Source organism: Carettochelys insculpta, chromosome 3 (assembly GCF_033958435.1).
Source record: "Carettochelys insculpta isolate YL-2023 chromosome 3, ASM3395843v1, whole genome shotgun sequence".
Classification (NCBI taxonomy): domain Eukaryota; kingdom Metazoa; phylum Chordata; order Testudines; family Carettochelyidae; genus Carettochelys; species Carettochelys insculpta.
The window spans coordinates 110,200,053-110,223,466 of record NC_134139.1 but is presented as its reverse complement, the minus strand read 5'-3'; the positions used below and the strand labels follow the sequence as shown (position 1 = coordinate 110,223,466).

The 23,414-nt window shown below is 47.0% G+C and overlaps 1 protein-coding gene across 4 annotated transcripts in view; it reads left to right on the top strand.

Annotated features, from left to right (window-relative positions):
• Positions 1–3,267: 3,267 nt before the first annotated feature.
• The window catches only part of LAMA2 (laminin subunit alpha 2), a 588,677-nt gene continuing 568,530 nt past the window's right edge, over positions 3,268–23,414 (top strand). For all 4 annotated transcript variants that reach the window (XM_074990592.1, XM_074990590.1, XM_074990591.1 and 1 more), the window contains exon 1: positions 3,268–3,422. In XM_074990592.1, the coding sequence (XP_074846693.1) occupies positions 3,338–3,422 (85 nt within the window). In that variant the 5' untranslated portion in view covers positions 3,268–3,337. The remainder of the gene's footprint in view (positions 3,423–23,414) is intronic.

Here is a 23,414-nt window from a genome sequence, read left to right as displayed (position 1 = left end):
CCCTGATTACAAAATGTGACGTGCTCCATCTTGGAACTTCAGAGAATATACTTGGAGTGAACAGCTCTGATCTTTTAGTTACCTTGGATTTCAATAGTATACTTTCATCTCCTTGGCAACCAAAAGTTGCTTGGTTTTTGTTCCTCACTCCATGAAAGGAATCAGCAAGGGATACTACTTCCCATAAAGCCTGTAGACTGAAATATGACAGTGAGATTATGCTGGAGATTGGTCCGACCAATTCCCTCCCAATATGCCACTTACTGCCTACCCTCTTGCTACAAAGCAATTAATTTTCAAAGACAGAACTATCAATGCTAATTTTTTTGCATTTGGTTTTCCCAGAAAGATCTGCAGTATGCTGCTACCTCCTCATTGGGAAAGTGAAGTATAGGGTTTGTTTTCTATTTACTTAAGAGGGCCAAATGGTTGGCAGAACATTATTGTTGTCACTTTACTGAGAGAAAATGCATAGAATATATTAGAAGTAATTAAAGTTTTCAAAACAGTGCAAATACTAAATGTGTGTTATTTTGGATAAAATCTCAAAACGAGCAGTTTGGGTAAGGACAAGAAACAGCTCTACTAACGGTGGAGTAATACTGTAGTGAAAGAAATACAGAGGCTGCATTGTTGGATATAACAGAGTACAATGTATTGTCAGCAAAGTACAGTAATCTCTTGAATTTGAACCTGAAAGGGCTGAAAAAGATTTGCCAAGAAAAAAGTTCATGAATCGGAGCGTTGAAATAAGCATATCCAGATTTGTGGCTCTATGGCAAGCTTTCTCTGTCTCTGACATTGCTTGGTGAAAGCATTGTCCAAACTCCATTCAAACAGGAACTATCACAGAAAGTTCAGTTTATGATTAGGACTGCAGTGCATAAGTATTTGTACAAAGGAGTAATTATGCTAGACTTGAGCAAATACAGGTAATTATTTAATCTGTGAAATATGAAGATTGTTAGTTTTAAAAGGATTCAAATCAGGAAATAGTTCAAAGTGCACCTTACCTACTCAGATTTGTGTGACTGAATCATAATGCAGTTTCTAGTTGCGTTATTAAATCCCATTTTTCCTGATACAATCTATTATACATTTTTCTACAACCTCTGAACATGCTTATAGTAACTTATGTACACTATTTTCATTGTCAAAATGGCCTAACCTGTCTGACATATTTAAGTCAACAAAATTGACTTTCAGTTCTTTTTGCCCTCTAAGGTATGTAGTTTAATAATTTTAGTCAGCTGTCATGTAGTATACATTTTATTTTAATCCAGTCTCACAACCTTCCTTTTGTGTGCTTCAGGAGATAAGGCAGTTAGCTACACAAAGAACTGGTAGCAAACTGATTTTACAATGCCAGCAAATTTCAATTTTTTTCAGTTGTAATTAATTTGTAATGCGGTGCAAGTATAATTTAGTTTGTAATTTTCATATTAATATTTTTCATGGTGTCCCATTCTGCGAACATCAACAGTCACGAAATTGCCCTTGTAAAGCATAAGATAGTTAAAATCTCTGTTCAGACCCAGGTTAAATATGTCAAATTTGTAAATGAATTCCAAAGCAGATGTCTTCCTGTCATAAAATTTTCTGGCAGAATAACTACATTTAAATCCATTATTGCAGAGTTTCCCAAACTTAAGACATTCATGTACCCCTTTTGGGACTTCGGTCTTATTGGTGTACTCCCTCTCCCAGTGCTGTCCCAGTGCTTATCTCCTGTTTTTTAGCAATTTATTTTCTGCTGTGTACCCCGTGAAATCCTTTTGCACACTACCGGTAGTACACGTACCACACTTTGGGAAACGCTGCATTGCTGAGGCTCCATTTACACTGGCTCCTCCCTTTTCAAAGAGGAATGCAAAAACAGCTGATCAAAATGCAAAGGAGGTGCTTATTTGCATATTCAGAACCTCATTTGCATAATACCAGCCACTTGCATTCTGGAAAGCCAAAACAGCCATGTAAATGGAGTTACTTCAAAGGAAGCCCTACTTTTGAATGCACCCTTCTTCCTGAAAAAAGTTAGAACGGTGCTTTTGAAAGCAGGGCTTCTTTTTGAATAAACCCCAGCTACATGGATGTTTTGGCTTGTGAAACCAGCACTTCTGCAAGGGCAAGTGGCCATCATTATGCAAACAAGGTGCTGAATATGCAAATCAGTATCTCATTTGCATTTTCAAATGGCCATTTTTGCATGCCCCTTTTGAAAGGTGTGGGGGGCACTGTAGACATATGTCCAGGGAGGTTAAAGTGTTTATGGGAGGTTTATGGGTATTCCAACTCCTGATGTTGGGTTTGTGTCCCTTTGGTGCAGGGACTGCCCAGTTTTTCCAATGTACATGGCAGAGGGACATTGATGGAACACGATGGCATATATCACAAGTGGATGTGCAAGTGTTTGAGCCCCTGGTGGTATGCCTGATGTTAAGTCCTGAGATGGTGTCTCTAGCATAGATATGTTGACAGAGTTGGCAACAGGCCTTGTTTCAAGGCTAGGTTCCTGGGTTAGGCTACATTTACACTGCACTCATAACTTGAAATAAGACACACAAATTGCATCTGATTTCGAGTTAATTTCAAAATAGGCTATTTGGGCATTTGGCACTGTCTACACAGGGCCACATGGTGAAATACTACACTATTTTGAAGCATCCCTTACTCCTGCAAGCAGGTACAGAGAGACCAGAAACGGGGCACTGTATTTTGAAAAATATTTAAAAAAACCGGTCCCGTTTCATAGCTCTGCAGCGAAAATATAACCTTAATGTTTCTCTGGCCTGGGGTGTGTAGGCTGGTGAGTATTTTCCTGTGGTTGGATGGCTGTCAGGCCCATTGTGAGGGCAAAAGGAGGAAGCAGACAGCCTGAAATCTGTTTAGGCAACTTGATTTGCCCCGGCAGCGTGTGCAGCCCCAGAAGTGGGGTAACACTGCTGTGCCCAGCCCTGGCAGTGCCTTGGGCTCAGCTGCGGCCAAGACAAGGGCAGCCCCATGCCCAGCAGGCTGGAATCTCATTCAGAGCTCCCCAAAGCCTGGCAAGCGGCTGGCAGCGTGAGAGCCTTGGAGCAGCTGGAGAGCCTGGGCAGGGCCCGGCTGCCCTTGCGCTGCCCCAGCCCCGGGGTGCCTGGCTGTCCCGTGCCACAGACGCGCCGGAGGCAGGGCGGGCGCCCGCCGGGTGGGGCAGCTGGAGCGGGGCGCGGTGCAGGACCCAGCAGGGCGGGGTGAGTCCTCCCCCCCCCCCCCCCCCCCCGCGGGCTGCAGGGTCGCCGCCTCCTCCCTCTGCTCACTCGCTGGCCTGAGCGGCGGACGAGGCAGCGGCGCCGCGGCAATGGCAGAGGGAAGTTTGTCGCTCCTTCTGCTCCTCAGCGCGCTGGCCGGCCGGAGCAGCAGCCAAACGCCGCCGCCGCCAAGAGGTACCGGAGCGCTGGGGGCCGGGGAGCGGCCGGGCAGCGCCTTTGCAGGCTCCAGCTGAGGCAGGGGCTTGGGCGGTGGGGTCGCCAAGGGCCGGGGAGAGCCTCAGCGAGGCGAGGGCAGCTGCGCGCTAAGCTGGGAGGCAGCCGCGGGGGCCCACCCTGCGCAAGCCAAGTGGCAATCGCCCCCTGCGTGCGGGAGGGGTCTGCGCTGCTCCCGGGGTGTGGGCTCCCTCCCCCGGCCGGCCGGGCTCCTTCACGTGCCAGGCCAGATCCTTTCTGAGCCCCCACTAATCCCCTCTCCCCACCACGCGCGCAGATCCCCCTGCTTGAGAACCAGCCACGTGCCAAGCGTGACTCCTTCTGCCAGTTGCACAAGAGGCGAGGTACAATCTCCCTTGTGAGCGACCCCTCAGCCCCAACGCTGCCTGCGAGGGCAGCACTTTGAGAGAAACGGGGTTGTTGTGTCTTGTGCACCTGTGATCCACTGTCCCCCTCCCTTTAGCCAATGAGTTCAGCTGTGTTAAGGCCACACACTCTTGGTTGGTCCCTTACGAGATGTGCTCACTCCTTATGCTAAACGAGCCCTTCCACCTTGCATGATGCTGGCACTACTTCTCCTGGACTTGAAGATTTCTCCGTGGGTCAAAAGCTTGTTTCTTCTACCAGCAGAAGTTGGTTGAATAAAAGATATTTCCTCCCCTGCCTTGTCTTCCAAATACAGGAATTGTGCTATATGTTATACTCGTGGAGTTTTCAGTTGGATTTGGTGGGGATAGACTTAAATATTCTTTCATTCCTCCTGTCTTCTCTTCAGCCCGTGCCCCATGTAACCGACATCTACAGGCTTGTAGTGAAGCACACGTTGAGGTCTATGCAAATACATGCAGTCTTTTTATGGCATTTCAATTTTAAGCAAGATGGTAAACAGATTGTGTAATTTTCCCATAGTTTAGAAGGCATGATGGTGTTATTCAAACTCTTAGCAATGTTTGAAATGGAATATATCACCTCAGTAGAAGTGGGACCATGTCTTTCTTAAGTATGAAAAACACTATGCCTATACAGTAATAACATTTTGCAGTTATTTAGCACGTAACTAGTAACTTTCAAATGAAAGGATACTACTGTTTTTTTTTTTGGTTTTGTTTAGTTTTTGTTTTGCTAAGACTGTATTGCTGATGATGGGAAGTAAGATGAAATTGAGGTACAGATATGAAATAAATTTTAATAAACAACCATATAAGAGAAATAAACCAAACAAAACAAATTTTAAAAGGCTGTTTTCTAGTACATACAGTATTACTTTTAGAGTCTGTTTTTCCTGCCTGAACATTTTTAGCTCTGCTAAAAAAAAAAAAAGTAGAGGAATTCAGTAAGGAGATACCATGGGTGTGTGATAATACATCTCCGATTAAAATAGCTAGAATAACAATAAGCTCCTAAGTGACCTTGATGTCACGCTATAAAAAGAATAACAAAAAGCTGCAGATTTTTTAGGGTTTTTTTTGGGCCATTCAAGTTTTGGATACATGGGTTTGATATCTCCTTTATAAAATGGGGTATTAGTTCAAAAGAAAAAGTTTTAAGCATCTGACTGCTTATTGTTATTTTTAACTATTTGAAGACAGGCAATAGTTGACTCAAACCTCTTTATAGAACTTCAATAGCTGTAGCAAAGTAAGGGCAAGAAACCTTACCCAGCCATTTTTGACTAATTTGGAAATTAACACATTGTAAATTCTGACAGAGAGATAGCCCTGTTAGTCTGTATTCCATCAAAACAAAAAAGCAGCTGTGTAGCCCTTTAAAGACTAACAAACTTAAAGATATGAAAGTTTGTGTTCTGCTGAAAAGGGACTTTAACAACCATGTACAGAGAGAATGCTCAGAACCCACATTCATGTTTAAATTCAACACTTTAATACGTGGTTTGAACAGGGACAGCAATTACCCGACTCATTATAAGGACGTGTTTACAAACCTAGTGTTTTATCTAACTCTTAACTCCTCCCCCACTCTCGCACTGTCCCTCTGCTCTTCTGATTTGCCAGCCCTGATAACAATTCTTCTGCTCTGTTAACCTTGATAACAATTTTTGGACCTCTGTGCTTTATACATTGATTCTGTTCTGGTATGGCTATGATCTGAAGAAGTGGGTCTGTCCCATGAAATCTCATTACCTAATAAATTATTTTGTTAATCTTTAAAGTGCTACATGGCTGCTTTTCTGTTTTGATTTAAATTCTGAAGAGTAAGGCAGATTTTAAAAGAGAGTATTTAAGATATAGCCCTAAATTCATTTGCCTCAACTGTCATTTGCTTTTCCTCTAAGGAATTTAATTGTGAGTTAATAGGTATAGTTATTTTGGCAGGGCTTCTTTTTATATGTGCTCCCCACATCTTTTACGGCTGGAGAATGTGCTTTTCTTTCGTCAATGTCTTGGTTTTTGAATCCATGATGAAGAAACTTCCTAATTTCTTTTCTCTTACGAAGGAAATGGCAGTTTTTGGTTCTTACCTATTTCAGCTGTCCTCAAACTTCATTGCACCAGACCTCTCTCTGACAACAAAAGTAACTATTCAACCACAGGAGGGTGGATTGAAACATTAATCCACTTTAGCCCCACTGCTCTGAGTTTGGGGGAGAGGGGCTGTAACTGAGCCCTACTGCCCAAGTGGGGCTGAAGCCCTTAGACTTTGGCTTCAGACCTGGGTGGTGGGGTTTGGGCTTTGGCCTTGGGCTTCAACAAGTTTAACACCAGCTTGGCAAACCCATTTAACTGGGTTGTGATCCACTTTGGGGTCCCAATTCACAGGTTAAGAACTGCTGATCTACTATTTTATTTTTGGGCTGCCACAGTGTTATTTTTATGTTACATGAGTCCATTAATGCAAAGAGGAACTCCGGTAGTTCTTGTAGTAGAATGTTAAACTAAGTGTAAATGGGACCTTTTAGATCTCACTGCTGAATTCCAGTTCTGGACTGACAGTTTTCACTTTATTTATACTTGTCCCTAATCTCTTTTTAAGTTGTGCTAAGCTGCTAGTAGCTTCAAACACATGCAGAGATCCCTCTACTGCTGAAGAATGATATAGTAAACTGTACCATGGTTTTAAAGTCCAAAGTCTGATCTCAGTAAAATCCAGTGAGAATTTTCACATTGACACCAGTGAGAACTGACCTTAAGTTTGTAAGTTTATGCTCACAGGTTTTGTTTTTTTCCAGTTAATTTATATTTAATGAATACTATTGTATACCTAATGTTGCTGTGTGACCATGGAAGCACTCTGAGAGATTTTGGAGGAGAGGAAGAAACTATAAAACATGTCTTGAACAATATCTCTTTAAGATATCACATGGAATTTTCATATTACCTTTTAAAATTTAAAGATCAAGAACATCTTTCTCCTCAAACATGAACAGTCTGTAATTCTACATTTTAAATTGCTAGGAGATTTACTGTGGTCAGAAATCTGGAGTTAATTTTGTATTTTATTCTCTGCTACAGATGTTATTTGTTGTTCTGTAGGCTGAAGAGCAAGTATTTGTGGATAGTTCCTTGTAAACTGAAAGCATCATATCTGGTTCAGAGTAAGCCTTGTTCTACACTACAATACTGTAAGGCAGCTTACATTGACTTTACTCTGTAGGGCATACCTACACTACAGCATTATTCCAGGATAGTTTATTCTTAAATTATTATTCTGATATATGCTATTTTGGAATAATGTATCTGCCCTTGGGCTGCAGCTACACTATATTCCTCGTTTGGATGTGGAATGCAAATATGACTGATCAAAAATGCAAGTGAGGTGCTCAGTTACATATCACACACCTCATTTGCATAATGGTGACCACACACTGGTCTGGAAGTGCTGTTTTCAGAAAAAAAACAACAAGCACTGTAGACTGAGTTCCTTTGAAAACCCCATTTTTGAAAGAACCTTTGTTCTTGAAAAATAGGAGGAAGAAGGGTGTTTCTGAAAATGGGGTTTCTTTTCGAGGGTACCCTGTCTACTCTGCTTGTTTGTTTTCTGAAAACAGCACTTCTGGTACAGTGAGTGGCCACCATTATGCAAATGAGGTGCATGATATGTAAATCAACACCTCATTTGCATTTCCAATTGGCTGTATTTGCATTCCCCTTCTGAAAAGGGAATGTAGTGTAGCTGCAGCCTTTAGGAGAGCCCTGGAATAAGCAAAACTTATTCCAAAATAGAGTGTCCACACACAATAGATCCTATTTTTCATTAGAGCCCTAGAAACACCCCAGGAAGTGTACTAGGGTGGGTACTTCCTGTGGCTGCTTGGCTGCGGAAGCTGCTCTGAACAGATATTTCACAGGTCACTGCGCTACTGTCTCACCCACTCCGAAGACACAAAGGGGACACACTGGCTAGCCTAGTTCTCTGGTTGTCCCTGCAGACGCCACAGTAGTCACACCATGGAGCTGGAGCAGGTCAAAACCACTGCTGGGCTCACAGGCTTCATGCTGCATCTCATGGCACACTTCCTCCAAGATGCCCACGTTACTCTAGTTTGACAATGATGAGGACCAGATGGACCCTCTCACCTAGGTCCTGGTGTTTCTGCTGCTGCATGGTACTCTCAGTCCCCTGAATGCTGTGGAGTGTTGCTTCTGGCGGCATGACATCAGCTCTGACTGGTGGGCCACATTGTTCTGCAGGGATGGGATTATCAGCAGTGGCTGTGGAACTTCGCATGACGGACACCTTCCAGGAGCTCTGCGAATGGCCTGCCCCTTGCCCTCAGGTGACAGGATGCCCACATGAGACCTGCCATCACCAGGCTCAGAAGCATATGATATTGATTGGTGTTTGAGACAGAATACAGGTTGAACGTTTGTAATCCAGAACTCTCTCATCCAGCAACATCAATAATTTGGCATGATATTAGTTAGCCAGACAACTATTTATCATGGGTGTGGCCAAGTTTCCCATGGTCCCATAAAGTTTGTTTACAGGCACCAGTCCTGGCTCTCAGTGGTCAGTGTTGTTATTTACCTGTAATTTACCCCTAAATGTCTTCTAACAGCCCAGTAAGCAGAGGAAGTGTTGGTAATGCTTCTAGACAATATCGGCCTCCTGTCATCTGGCATATTCTCTCTTCCAGCACTGGTCAGGTCTTGAGGGTGCCAGAAGAGAGAGGTTCAAACTGTATTAAACTTAGATGCATTATTGTTCTGATCTAGTAGGGCAATCCTTATATTCTGATATAGAGTACTGTTTAGACATTTTTTTTCTGTCAAAGAATGTTAGAATTTTATAACAGATCTAATCCTACTCTGATATGTTTCATGGTACTTAACCTCTTACAGTTCCTGGTGCAACATTACTTGAAAGCAATGGGTTCTAAAGTGACTTTTGTGGTTTGTGAAGAAGTAATTTGGATGTCTTTAACTCTATGTACTAGGCATCATTGAGAAACTATGTATTTGCCTCAAGCTAGCATATTGAAATTTAAGACCATACTAAGCACTTCACATGATGGAGTTTTCATAGGAAAAAAACCTCATTTGATACAGTCTATTGAAAATGATTACTTTTAGGAGGAGCACAATACAGATTTCATGTAAAGAGACTCATTCCAGCTTCTTTTCAAAGCAATAGATAGATGGATTAGAGTTAGCTCAGTCCAGGGGAAAACGAAGTCTCTTTTTAAAAGTATACAGTCAGTCAATCTCCCAGCTTCCGTCTTGATTCTGATCCTTTGGCATAGCTGGATTAGGGAAAAACTAACTTTCATTCCCCACCCCCTAAACTTCTTACCCATCCCTTATTATTCCACTAGCTGCAATTAACCGGAACACCAGTGAAGGAAGATAAAATAAAACCTCAAACTAGAGTTCAGGTCAAGTTCATTTCCTCAGATCTGAGTTTACCAATCACAGAATCCATTTCAGTCTCATTCAGTCTATTTCATTGTAGAAGTTTGTATAGCCCCAACCATGTACTAGTTAGGGAATTTCCCCTTCTTATTGGAGACCTATTTATCCCTTGTAGCACACTCCCCCTTTTATACAGCTTCATCAGTAAACCCTGGGCCATAGGAGTAGATGATGCTGTGGGAGCCTGATGAAAAACAAGCTAGCTTGCTGCTGCCACATCCTTGCAATAGTTGTTGTTGTTGTTATTATTATTATCCTTAGTATGCTTAGTGCAGAAAGTAAGCTTGAGGCTGAATCCTGTGGGCTCTCTTTATTAGAGGATTTCCAGCAGTCTGCTCCAAGCACTAATTGCTTACACACTAGAATAACTTTCCATAGAACTAGGGCTCCACATTTCTGTTTAGTAGTTTTAAAAGGAACCTGTCATAACTGCTTTCCTCGGGCTGCTGAGAGTTGTTGACCAAGCCTACATACCTCCTTCCCTTAAATAAGGCTGCTTAATCTCTAAGGGTATAGGGGAAGGAGGGGACAAAGTATCACAAGGATTGGAAAGGCTGAGGGGAAAAACCCACAACTGGTGATGAAGCAAAGGAGGATCTTGAGTTGACTACAGCTTCCTGCAAAATTAAAACGTCCACCTGCATCTCTCCAGCTGTAGGAAATCAGCCTTTGGCTATGAAGATGTTGGATATCTGCATCTTGGTGAACAACTAGAACTCCCAGTCATCCTCAGTCTGTTCATTGCCTTCCACTTCCTGGTCATGCAAAGCGTGTTTCCACTTCTGTCATCTTGTTTACTGTCTTCACTTTTGCACTGGAAAGATCTGGCCACAAATACACTCCTTGTAGTTTTAGACGCCTCTGCTTAACTTTACTTCCTGGTCACAGAATGGGTAGGGAGATTCTGGGGTACAGGAGCTGAAACAGACCTGTTTATTGCTGTTGAAAATGGTACAGGTGTATGTTTATATCCCCTCACTCCTTCCCAAACTGGTTTGTATATCAAAGGGAAGGTGCATCTATATGTTCATATTGTGACTTACGTGAATCATCCTGGTGTGATCGCCACAAGTCAGTACTGTAAACTCTTTCATATCTAGCAGCCTTGGGACCAGGAGGCTGCTGGATATTCAAATATTCTGGATAATAGAGAGGTATAGCCAGCATTGCATAACACAAAAGAAAAACAAGATTGGATATTAAGAAACAAATGAGAATGTATGCAGAGTATTTATTTACCAACAGCAGTAGTATTGTACACTGCAAACTTATACTGTTTGCTGTATTTATTTGTATTTATTCTCATTAAACTGATGGAAAACACAACAAAAATTTACTTATGGTTAAAATACCAGTTATTTGAGAGTTCTGAACAACAGAATGCCGGATATGAAAGAACTTCATGTAGTACAAAAGATGGCTGTCATGATGTATCTGAGGAAGATCTGAAAGCTCAAAATTTTGGACTAGAAATAGGTTTTGCCAATTAGTCAGCAAAAATTTGTGCCCCTCAAACATATATTTTTGAGGTTACAAATATCATACAAAACATGTCAGTGAAAATGTTCTTATTTTTCATCAGTTTTGCTTTGTCCTATTTGTAATCATGTTTTTAAGGCAGCTATATATCTTTGTGTCTTTACTATACACTGAATATTGGGAGATAAACACTTATTTAAAACTTTTGGAAGCAGTTGATAACTTCCTGAGTTGATTGGTTGCTTTGAGGTTGTTGATAACCAGAAACAACAGTTCCTTAGTGTTTAGAACTTCAGAGTTTTAGTGTCACTTTTCCTGTTCAGATAGTGTTGCCGGTTCTCCCACACCAGATGGACAGGACACCCTGGCTACGTCTACACGTGAAGCCTACATCGAAATAGCTTATTTCGATGTAGCAACATCGAAATAGGCTATCTCGATGAATAACGTCTACACGTCCTCCAGGGCTGGCAACGTCGATGTTCAACTTCGACGTTGCACAGCACCACATCGAAATAGGCGCAGCGAGGGAACGTCTACATGCCAAAGTAGCACACATCGAAATAGGGATGCCAGGCACAGCTGCAGACAGGGTCACAGGGTGGACTAGCGCTTCCGGGGCAACAGCTAGCCGCTCCCTTAAAAGGCCCCTCCCAGACACACTCAGCCTGCACAGCACGCGGTCTGAGGAGCCATAGGCACACAGACCCCGGGCGCCGCAGTCATGGACCCCCAGCAGCAGCAGCAGCAGCCAGAGGTCCACCCAGCCCTCCCGGCAGGAGCAGGGCTCGCCCTGATCCATGCCATGCGGGAGGCAGCTGAGCACCTCCTTGCTACACCGGAGGAGGAGCTGTCCCCAGGGCAGCAGGGCTCAACCCCCAACCCTGCAGCACCCCGCCCCCGCCCCCCCGCCTCACATGCCGGCGGCTGTGGAGCTACCCCGCCAGCACCGACTGGTGGGAGCGGCTGGTGCTTGAGGAGTGGGACGACGACCGCTGGCTCAGGAACTTCAGGATGAGGCGGCAGACATTTATGGAGCTGTGCCAGTGGCTCACCCCCGCACTCAGACACCAGGACACTGCCATGCGGCGTGCCCTCCCTGTGGAGAAACGGGTCGGCATCGCTGTCTGGAAGCTGGCCACTCCAGACAGCTACCGATCCGTGGGACAGCAGTTTGGTGTCAGCAAGGCCACCGTCGAGGCTGTCCTCATGGAGGTAAGAGGACCCACGGGGGGAGGGCAGGGCAGGGGAGGGGGGCCCAGGAAGAGGAGGGGAGGGCAGGGCAGGGCCATGCACACCCTGCTCACCCCTCATTGGTGCTCTCCCGTGTGCTTTCCCTGCAGGTTGTGCGTGCCATCAACGCCATGCTCCTGCACAGGCTCGTGAGGCTGGGGAACCCAGATGCCACCATTGCGGCCTTTGCCACCCTGGGCTTCCCCAAGTGCTTCGGGACTCTGGATGGGACTCACATCCCCATCCGCGCCCCGCATCACAGTGGAGGACACTACATCAATCGCAAGGGCTACCATTCTGTGGTCCTCCAGGCCTTGGTGGACAGCCGGGGACATTTCCAGGACATTTATGTGGGCTGGCCTGGCAGCATCCACGATGCCCGGGTTTTCCGGAACTCGGGCCTGTGCTGCCGGCTGGAGGCGGGGACCTACATCCCCCAGCGGGAGATCCCTGTGGGGGACACCACCATGCCCCTCTGCGTCATCGCAGATGCGGCATACCCCCTTTGGCCCTGGCGCATGCACCCGTACATGGGCCATCTCTCCGCTAGCCAGGAGCGCTTCAACCAGCGCCTGAACCACGCGCGCCAGGTGGTGGAGCACTCATTTGGCCGCCTGAAAGGACGCTGGAGATGTCTCCTGACCCGCCTGGATGCGGGCCCCAACAACATCCCCCAGATTGTGGGTGCCTGCTGCGCCCTGCACAATTTGGTGGAGAGCAAGGGGAAGGCCTTTTTCCAGGGCTGGGCTGTGGAGGCCGGCAGGGCCGACGTGCAGCCACCCGCTGCCCCCAGTCAGCAGGTGGACCCCGAAGGGACCTGGGTCCGGGAGGCCCTGCGGGCCCACTTCGATGATGAGGCCGCGGGTTGAACTCTGCCAGGCCCCCCACTGCCCACCCCTTCCTCCACAACACTCCCTGCCCCAACGTCCACATCATGGAGCACCCAACTGCACCCCCCCCCCACTTTTCCTGGACAAATGACAGCATGCACTTGTGGCTGAACTTAAACTGCTTTTCTTTTAGAACTTTTTTTTTTTAACGATAAATAAAACAAGAACAAACTATATACAACATGTGTGTAACAAAAGTAATGTGTACAAATAAAACAATGGTAATAAAAAAGTTTGTTCACTAATAAAAAGAAAACCAGGGATGATAAAGGGGAGAACTATTTACATGGGGGGGACGGGGCAAACGGGGGGCACAAATTAATAAGTCACAACTATATACGGGGGGGGCACGTCCCGGGCCCCTCACCCCTAAAGTCCGGCACTGGGCGTGGGTGGCCGGGAGCCCCGCCGTGGCCGCAGCCCTGTCCGGGGCTGGCGGGGGGCGGGGCGGACCGGAAGATATGCCCGGCGAGTCTCAGCTGGCTCCAGGGGTCCCTCGGCGCTCCGGCCCTCGGTGGTGGGTGGCGGGGCGATGGCGGATGGGACGGCGACGTGCGGAGCAGCTGGTGGTGCGGCGGGTGGAGCAGGCAGGGCGGGCGCTGCGGCGGCCGGCGCGGCATGGGGGGCCAGGTAGTCCACCAGGCGGTTGAAAGTGTCCATGTAGGCCCCCCATGCCTCTTGGCGCCAGGCCAGCGCCCGCTCCTGCAGTTCGAGGCGGCGTTGCTCCACCCGCAGGCGCTGCTCCGCCACCTCCAGCTGCCGACGGTGGATGGCCAGCAGCTGGGGGTCCGTCGCCGTCGGCTGGTGGTGGCGCGGGGTCCGCCGTCTAGCCCGCCGTGGGGCCGGTCGGTCCTTGGCCGAGGGGCTTGCCTGGAGCGATGGCCCCGGAGGGGTCTCCAGGACCACTGATGCCTCGCCGGCGCTCTCTTCCGGCCCTTCTGGTGGTGCAGCTGTGGGACACAGGAGAGGAGTGGGGGAAGAAGAATGGAGACAGGCGTTAGTGTGGGCCCCGAGCTGTGGCCTTTGTCCCCCCAGCCCTGTGCTGCAGGTTCCTCATCCCCGTCCCTGGGAGATGCTGCTGTGATGGATGGGGTTCAGGGGTCCCCCTGCCCTGCACCCCGTCCCCTGGTGGGAGCGACTCTCACTTCACTCCGCAGGGTCTGACAGGAAAGGTTTCTTAGGCCACAGATGGCCACTTTCTGGCAGGAGTGACAGCACCAGCTGTCAGAAGAGACAGTCCTTCCAACCCGTCGTGGGGAGAAGACCCCAAGGGGGGCCCCTCTGGGATGCAGCTTTCCCCCTCCTCAGGCTGGCTGCCTTCCAGCTCTCCCTTCCCCTAGCCTCTACCTGCGGGGCACCCCCCCCCCGATTCAAAGCCAGCTCGGCTCCTCCCTCCTGTTTGTTCAGGGCAGAGGTGTCACCTGCCAGCTGTAGCCCCAGGATCATCCTTTGCCCCTGGGAGCTCTTCGGCTCTTGTTGCTCATATGTAGCCTGAGTCTCCCTTTTGCACTCCCCCCACTCCATCACATGCTGCTGCTGCTGCTGTTGCTGCTGCTGCTGCTGCGGGGTGTCGCACCCCCTCCTCCTGGGGGCCCCTCGAGGTTCCACTCCCCCCTGCCCCGGGGATGGGGCATGGCACTGTCGTGCGGGGTGGGGGGGGCAGGGGCTGATGCACTGCTGTGAGGGCCATGGCCCTGCTGTCCTTGGGGCCATGGCCATGTGAGCATGTCGGGGGCCCTGGACACATATCTATTACCCCCGCCCCTCAAGCCCAGGGGTGTACACCAGAGGGGGGTACATACCTGTCGGTCCACTCCCATGGTCCGGAGATCCCCGGGGGGGCAGAGGCCCGGCTGCTGCTCCAGGATGGCAGGAGGAGGATCTGCAGCCCGGATTCTGCGGAGGAGGAGCCCCCCCCCCCTCCTCCTCCTCCTCCTGCCGCGATGTCCCGGGGGTGGGCTCCGGGGGGGGGCCCCGGGGTGCGGGGCTTACCTCTGGGGCGGACTCCATCTGCAGGGCCTGCTGGGTCTCATAGGCCGAAGTATCAAGGGTGGCTGGAGGGGAGGAGGTGTGCCGGGGGCCCAGGATGTCCCTGAGCTCCCTGTAAAAGGGGCAAGTGATGGGGGCGGCCCCAGATTGGCCGGCCGCATCCCGGGCCCGGGCATAACCCTGCCGCAGCTCCTTCACCTTACTCCTGACGTGATCAGGAGTGCGGGCAGGGTGACCCCAGGCAGCCAGGCCATCGGCCAGCCGAGCGAACGCATCCGCGTTCCACCTTTTGCTCCCCATTACCTGGAGCACCTCCTCCTTGCTCCAGAGCCCCAGCAGGTCCCGCAGCTCGGCCTCCGTCCAGGAGGGGCCCCGCTGCCGCTTGGCAGCCTGGCTGCCCGCCTGGCTGGGCTGGCTGCCCTGGCTCCCCTTGGGGGGGGGGTCCCCTGGGGGCGCTGGGGGGGCTGCCGAGTGGCCATTGAGGGTCCTGTGGCTGCTGAGGGACGTGCAGGCTGGCCGCGTGTCTGAGCTGCTGCCTGCATGTTCCCTCAGCTTCCTGCACAGGAAGGGAGGGGTAGGGGACCTTTAAGGGGCCGCTCCACGCGGCCACCATTGAGCTGAGGGGCTGGAGAGAGCGTCTCTCAACCCCTCAGCTGATGACTGCCATGGAGGACCCCGCAATTTCGACGTTGCGGGACGCGCAACGACTACACGGTCCCTACTTCGACGTTGAACGTCGAAGTAGTGCGCTATTCCTATCTCCTGATGAGGATAGTGGCTTCGACGTCTTGCCGTCTAACGTCGATGTTAACATCGAAATAGCACCCAACACGTGTAGCCATGATGGGCACTATTTCGAAGTTAGTGCCGCTACTTCGAAGTAGTGTGCACGTGTAGACACGGCTCCTGTGTGTCAGTGGCATCTGGTTCAACCAAGTTGGCAACCCTATCTTTAGATAGTTCAGACATAGCAAGTCCTTGTCATGTAATACAGAAAAAACAAAAGAAACTTGTTTTTTTTTAAACATTTGAGGATACGACAAAAAGTATTGGATTAAATTACAGCAAGAGAGGTGTCACTGGGCACCAGTTGGTCACAGCAGAGAATACCACATTCAAGAAAACTGCTGAGAAATAGGTTAGACTAATCACCAGTTTTGGGGGGATTCTACCATTAGATTATATCAAGGTAGTAACAAAAGTAAACTTCTGTCTCACAACACTGGATAACAAGAAGTAAAAAATGCAGTCTCCATGGGCATCCCAGCACTTAGTTCACCCCACAGATTTTATGATGAGTGGCTATTGAAAACTAATTTTATCAAAGGGTTCTTCTGATCTCAAGAGATCAGCCACACAGTCAAATCAATATGTAATGCAGATCTTACTCAGTGATAATGCTGTTGTCAATCCTACAATCTAAAAGTCCATTTTTAAGAGAAAAGTGTGTATAAGTGCTTGTGAAGCTTTTGTATCAGGTTCAACACAGTGACAGCAAAAACTGTTACCTTGCACAAGTCGCTCTGGAAATTATCCAACGAGTCCTTGTTCAGAGCCTTCTTGCTAGAAATCCAGTCCAGAGAAATAAAATAGGAAATGAAGAAAAATCTCCCTCAGCCTCTCCTCACGAGTCATGTGCTCCATTCCCCTAATCATTTTTGTTGTCCTCCACTGGACTCTTTCCAGTGTGTCCACATCTGTTCTGTAATGGGGGGCCCAGAACTGGATGCAATACTCCAGATGTGGCCTCATGTGTGCCAAATAAAGGGGAATAATTACTTTGCTAGATCTGCTGGCAGTGCTTCTACAAAATGCACCCCAACATGCCGTTAGCCTTCTTGGCTACAAGGGCATACTGTTCACTCATATTCAGCTTCTCATCCATTGTAATCCCCAGGTACTTCTCTGCCAAATTGCTGTTTAGCCAGTTGGCTCCCAGCCTGTAGCAGTGCTTGGAATTCTTCTGTCCCAAGTGCAGGACTCTGCACTTGTCCTTATTGAACCTCATCAGATTTCTTTTGGCCCAATCCTCCAATTTGTGTAGGTCATGCTGGACTCTATCTCTGCCCTCCAGTTTATCTACCTCTCTCCCTATCTTAGTGTCATCTACGAACTTGCTGAGGGTGCAGTCCAGTCTCTCATCTAGATCATTAATAAAGATGTTGAATAAAGCAGACCCCAGGACCAACCCTTGGGGAACTCCACTTGATGCCAACTGCCAACCAGACATTGAGACATTGACCACTACCCATTGTGCCAAACGATTTAGTCAGCTTTCTGTCCTCCTTACAGTCCACTTGTCCAATCCATACTTGTTTAACTTGCTGGCAAGAATACTGCGGGAGTCTATATCAAAGGCTTTCTAAAGTTAAGGTCCACCATCTTCCCCATATCCACAAAGCCAGTTACCTCATCATAGGCAATCAGGTTGTTCAGGTATTGCTTGCCCTTTGTGAATCCATTTTGAATATTCCTGATCACTTTCCCCCCTTTCAGGTGCTTAAAAATGGATTCCTTGAGTGTCCACTCCATGGTTTTTTTCAGGTTCTGAGGTGAGGCTGACCCGTCTGTAGTTCTATGGATTCTTTTTCTTCCCTTTTTAAAGATGGACACTACATTTGCCTTTTTCCAATCGTCCAGGACCTCTCCCAATCACAATGAGTTTTCAAAGATAATAGCCAATGGCTCTGCAGTCACATCTGCTAACACTCTCAGCACACTCGGATGCATTAGCTCCAGCCCCATGGATCTGTATATGTCCACCTTTTCGAAATAGTCTTAACCTATGTTTTCCCCACTGAGGGTGTCCATCTCCTTCCCATACTGTGGTGACTATTGCAGCACTCGAGGAGCTGACTTTGCCTGTGAAGTCAGAGGCAAAACAAGCATTGAGTGCTTCAGCTTTGTCCACATCATCTCTCGCTGGGTTACCTCCCTCATTCAATAAGGGTTGCACACCTTCCCTGACCAGCCTTTTATTGCTAACATGCCTGTAGAAACAGTTTTTTGTTACCTTTCACACCTCTTGCTAGCTGCAATTCCAACTGATCTTTGACTTTCCTGATTACACCTCTGCATGCTCAAGCAATGTATTTATACTTTTCTCTCATCATCTGTCCATGTTTCCACTTTTTGTAAGCTTCCTTTTTATGTTTTGGCTCACCATAGACTTCACTGTTAAACTAAGTTGGTCACCTACCATATTTGCTTTTCTTACTGCACATCAGCATGGTGTGTTTCTACACCTTCAATAAGTCTTATTTAAGACACAGCTAGCTCCCCTGGACTCCTTTCCCATGTGATGTTATCTTCCCAGGAATCTCACCCATCAGTTGCCTGCGGGAGTCATAGTCTGCTTTCCTGAAATCCAGGGCCTGTACTTTGCTGATCTCCTTTCTTTCTTTGGTCAGGATCCTGAACTCGACCATCTCATGATCACTGCTGCCCAGGTTTCCACCCACATCTATTTCCTCTACCAAATCCTCTGTTTGTAAGCAGCAGCACAAGCTGAGCATAGCTCCTCATTGGTTGCTTCAGCACTTATATCAGGAAGTTGTCCCCAGCGTTCTCCAAAAACTTCCTGGATTGTCTGTGTACAGCTGTATTGGTTTCACAATGGATGTTAGGGTGATTGAAATCCCCTAAGAGAACCAAGGCCTGTGATCTGGAGTCTTCTGTTATCTGAAGAAAGCCTTGTTTCTCTCATTCACCTGACCTGGTGGTCTATAGTAATTGCCCACTATGATATCACCCTTGTTACTCCCACCTCTAATCTTAATTTAAATACTCTCAACATGCTTTTTTACCATTTTATACTGGAGTTCTGAGTAATCATACTGCTGTTTTACATACAGTGCAACTCCTCCACTTTTTCTCCTCCACCTGTCCTTCCTGGAGAAACACTTGGTTGTAATAGGATAATCATGCTCCTTTGTAACTTCTTCCCATTGACACCTTACACAATACTTTGTGTAAGTTTTGTTGCAATTGTTTAACAGCAGTACGAACTGTAATATACATAGTCATATTTCAGTTGTACAGCATCACAGGAGGTTTAGGTTGGACATTAAAAAAAAACTTCCTGCCAGTCAGGTAATTAAACAGTGGAACATATTGCCTAGGGAAGTTATGGAATTTCTATCATTGGAGGTTTTAAGATCTGGTTAGACAAATATCTGTCAGGGATGGTCTAGTTAATATTTAGTCCTGCCTGGAGGGCAGAGTACTAGACTAGATGGCCCCTTGAGTTCTCTTCCAGTCATACAATTTTATGATTGATTGTCACTCCTGAGATTTACACTGCAGTTTCAGAAAATTTGCCTCTTTGGTTACATCCAGTTACAACCTTCACTAACTGTTTTTAATTAGTTCAGAATGAAGGAAGGGAATTGCACCCCCACAAATGCCTTCACAGTCAAGTTGGCTACTTGGAGTGACTTAGAGGAGGCAGGACTTGCTCCTAAGCTTCAAATGCAAGAGTGGTAATGCTAATAAGCCTCAGAAATGTGTATATAAAACCAAATTTGTATATTTTACTGCTGCCGCCTCTCCCACCCTTACATTACTTGTTCTTTTAGACTGTAAGCTCTTTGCAGCAGGGGCTTTGTCTTTCTGTGCGAGGGCGAATCATGCCAGGCATATTTCTGATAACACCCACACACTGCTGTATTAGTAATAACTGAAGCTGCTGTCAAGGCTGAAGGAGAATACCCTGTCATTGTAAAATAACAGACATAACTGACTGGCAATCTGCATATTGAATGCTTCTCTGTCTTTGAGTCTACAATGGGACTTATTTGCTGGCAGCCACTAAACTAGATTATAGTGGGAAACCTGGCTGCATATCATTGTCCCTCCAAACCATCTTCTGTGGCCAGTCCTGATTCACTGACGGCAACTCAGGTGCCCCATTCAATCAACAAGAGCAAAAAGTAATCAGTGGGGCACCCAAGAAAAATCTGGTAATTGTTAGACTATCGTTGCACTGTGTGTGAAGTAGAGTAAGACTGTGGCTATCTGGAACATTATAATTGCTATTACACCAGCGTCACTTTACTGACAAGATTGCCAAGGAAAGTAATTTAAGGTAATACATGTTTTTGTTCTGTCAAGTAATAAGATTACTTCTTGGGATTAATATATAAAAAGTCATCTGTCATTGCAATCAGTTATTTTAGCACAGATTACTCATCATCATTGCCAGTAAGAATTGGACAAAGGCTGAATTTACTGCCAGATTCCTTCAGCAGAAAATCTCTGACTCAGAGTCTAATGTCATTACAAGGTCTGCAACAGCTGTAGCAGCGATATGCCAGTGAATGTTTGTGAAACCTTATAATGAATAATAAACATTCTTTCACAGCATCCTTTCCAAATACTACTAGTACGCCTTGTCCTACTCCTGACTTATGGTAGTACTTGCATAGATTTGTTTGACTGGGGTTCATGGTCATATTCAAAAAATCAAGCAAAGCTGAAGGTTGACTTTGTGCCTATAAGTTAAAAGATCCTGTTGTTTTTCAGTGCTTCAGCACTAGGCACAATTGCTTTGGTGGCCATGAAAAATGCTCTAAGTAAAAAGAACCACTAATATGGGAAAGGACAGGAGAGGGAAGTAGGAGGATGGCCTCTGAGGGAAGCAGGGGTGGCAGGCAGAGAAGATTAGAAGGACCTTTCCTTGGGAAGTTTGAGGACGGGGAATGGGAATTTAGATGATTGGATGGAAGGGTTCTATGTATGTTAGAAAAATAAACTGGAAATGTGCATTGAGGTCTACATATGAAAAGAGCCATATTGGCTGTGTCTACACGTGCACGCTACTTCGAAGTAGCGGCGCCAACTTCGAAATAGCGCCCGTCACGGCTACACGTGTTGGGCGCTATTTCAACGTTGAAATCAACGTTAGGTGGCGAGACGTCGAAGTCGCTAACCCCATGAGGGGATGGGAGTAGCGCTCTACTTCGAAGTTGAACGTCGAAGTAGGGCACGTGTAGACGATCTACGTCCCGCACCATCGAAATAGCGGGGTCCGCCATGGCGGCCATCAGCAGAGGGGTTGAGAGATGCTCTCTCTCCAGCCCCTGCAGGGCTCTATGGTCATTGTGTGCAGCAGCCCTTAGCCCAGAGCTTGTGGCTGCTGCTGCGGCAGCTGGGGATCCATGCTGCATGCACAGGGTCTGCAACCAGTTGTCGGCTCTGCGGATCTTATGTTGTTTAGTGCAACTGTGTCTGGGAGGGGCCCTTTAAGGGAGCGGCTTGCTGTTGAGTCCGCCCTGTGACCCTGTCTGCAGCTGTTCCTGGCACCCTTATTTCGATGTGTGCTACTTTGGCATGTAGATGTTCCCTCGCAGCGCCTATTTCGATGTGGTGCTGCCCAACGTCGAAGTCGAACGTCGACGTTGCCAGCCGTGGAGGACGTGTAGACGTTATTCATCGAAATAGACTATTTCGATGTCGCTACATCGAAATAAGGTATTTCGATGTAGCGTGCACGTGTAGACGTAGCCATTAAGAGTAAGTTTGGAAAGATTATATTTTAATCAGTAAACATTGATAGACATCGATTTCACCATCTACACAAATTGATGAAAATATATTTCCGTGTATGATGATAAAATTTATCAATAGATGTAATAAGAAAAATGCTGTTTGAGAAGATACTAGAATAACATTTTATTGATTTAGCTCTTTGAATTAGACCTGTTGCAAATGGATTAGTGAACAAGTTGTAAAAATTTACTCTTCAAGGATATTGACTCAGTATATTTTGACATAGGATGTCAATAATTTGTGTTTTACTATTATCAGGCTTTAACTGCATTCACTACAGGGGTCTCAAACTCCTAGGCTGGGGGCCAGTTCTATGCAGAGAGATTGTGCAATCCAACCTAGGACTCTTGGCAGGCTGGGGTCTGGGTGGCCTGTTTGTTACCAGCCCCCAAGCCCTACTCCCTCTTCCTTATAGAACCCTGTCCCCTGAGCACATAATTTTAGGGATCACTGAGGGGGGTTATGGCATTGCTCAGTGGCAGAGGTCACCACCCCCCGCCCTCCCTGCGACAAGTGCTCCCTCCCAGTGCACTCTGCTTCCCCCAAGACTACTGCTGCTGCGAGGAGTCTGGGGGTGTGTGTGAATTGAGACCCCCAGTGATCCCCAAAGCCACATGCCATGGGAGGAGAGGATGGGGTAATGGTGAGAGGGGGGTGCAGCATGTATTAAAACCTTGAATTACAAGAGTATATATTTATTGAGTATCTGTGATGATGTAATTGATCATAAAATAGATCATGAGTGTTCTGTGTAGCCATCAGAATCCAGGAATTCTATTCTTTCCCATTCAGCATAGTTTCTTATCCTATAGTATCTGATATCAAGATTCCCCCCATGACCCACAGTTTGCCTGTGCATTTGTTCTGGTACATGGAACTAGTTACTAACTCCTTTCTTATTCATACACAAAACCTTCTCACCAGACCTTGCTAATGCTTGAAACCTGATTAGCTGGCAGAGCTGAAAATATAGGTTGGGCCTTTGGTGCTGCTGCCGTTTGGGCCGGGAGCATGACCCTTTTGCAGTAAGGATGCAAGCTAAATCACTCAAGTGTTGATAGTGCTCCAAAGCCTTCCTACAATTCTCCTCGTGGGGTTGTAAGGACTGGTGTGTTTTCTCACAAACTCACTTAAAATGCGGACACCACAACTGGTGACAGTATTCCAGCAGTGCTAAATAAAGAGGTAAAATAATCTCTCTGCTCCTCTATGAGATTCCTTCTTTACACATCTCAGGCTTGTATTAATTCCTTTGGCCATGGCATCATACTGGAAGCCCATGTTCAGCTGATTAACTGCCATGAACCCAAATCTTTTTCAGAGTTATTGCTTTCTAGAATGGAGTCCCCCATCTTACAAATATGAGGTACATTCTTTGTTCTCAAAGGAATCCATTTACATTTAATCATATAAAAACACCTAGGCTATGTCTATGCTACAGTGATCTCTCAACAAAAATTCTGTCAGCAGTTTGCAGCCACACATGAAAGCAGATCGCTCTGTCAATCCACTCTGTTGACAAAGAGTGGCTGGAGTGCCCAGCCGCTCTCTGGACAGAACGGCCAACTGGAAGAACAGCAGACAGGGCTACCCAGTGACACAGAAGCCCTGTCTCGAAACAGAGGGCCCCTGGAGCATCCACATGGCTTCTTTGTTGACAGATTCTGTCGAGAAAGGAATTCTGCCTCATGAGGGAGAGGCAGAAGGCTGTTGACAAAAGCTCTGAGTTGTGCTGACAGTATGTCAACAGAATGCATTTTTAATGTGGACGCTCCGCGAGTTTTGTTGGCAAAAGTGGGGTTTAGTTCACAAACTCTCTAGTGTAGATGTAGCCATAAGTAAGCTGACCAGAGACCCAGTGTAGAAAATGCTACTCCAGTGGAAGAATTCTTCCGCAGATCTAGCTATTGCCTCTTGTGGAAATGGATTTAATACTTCTTCCA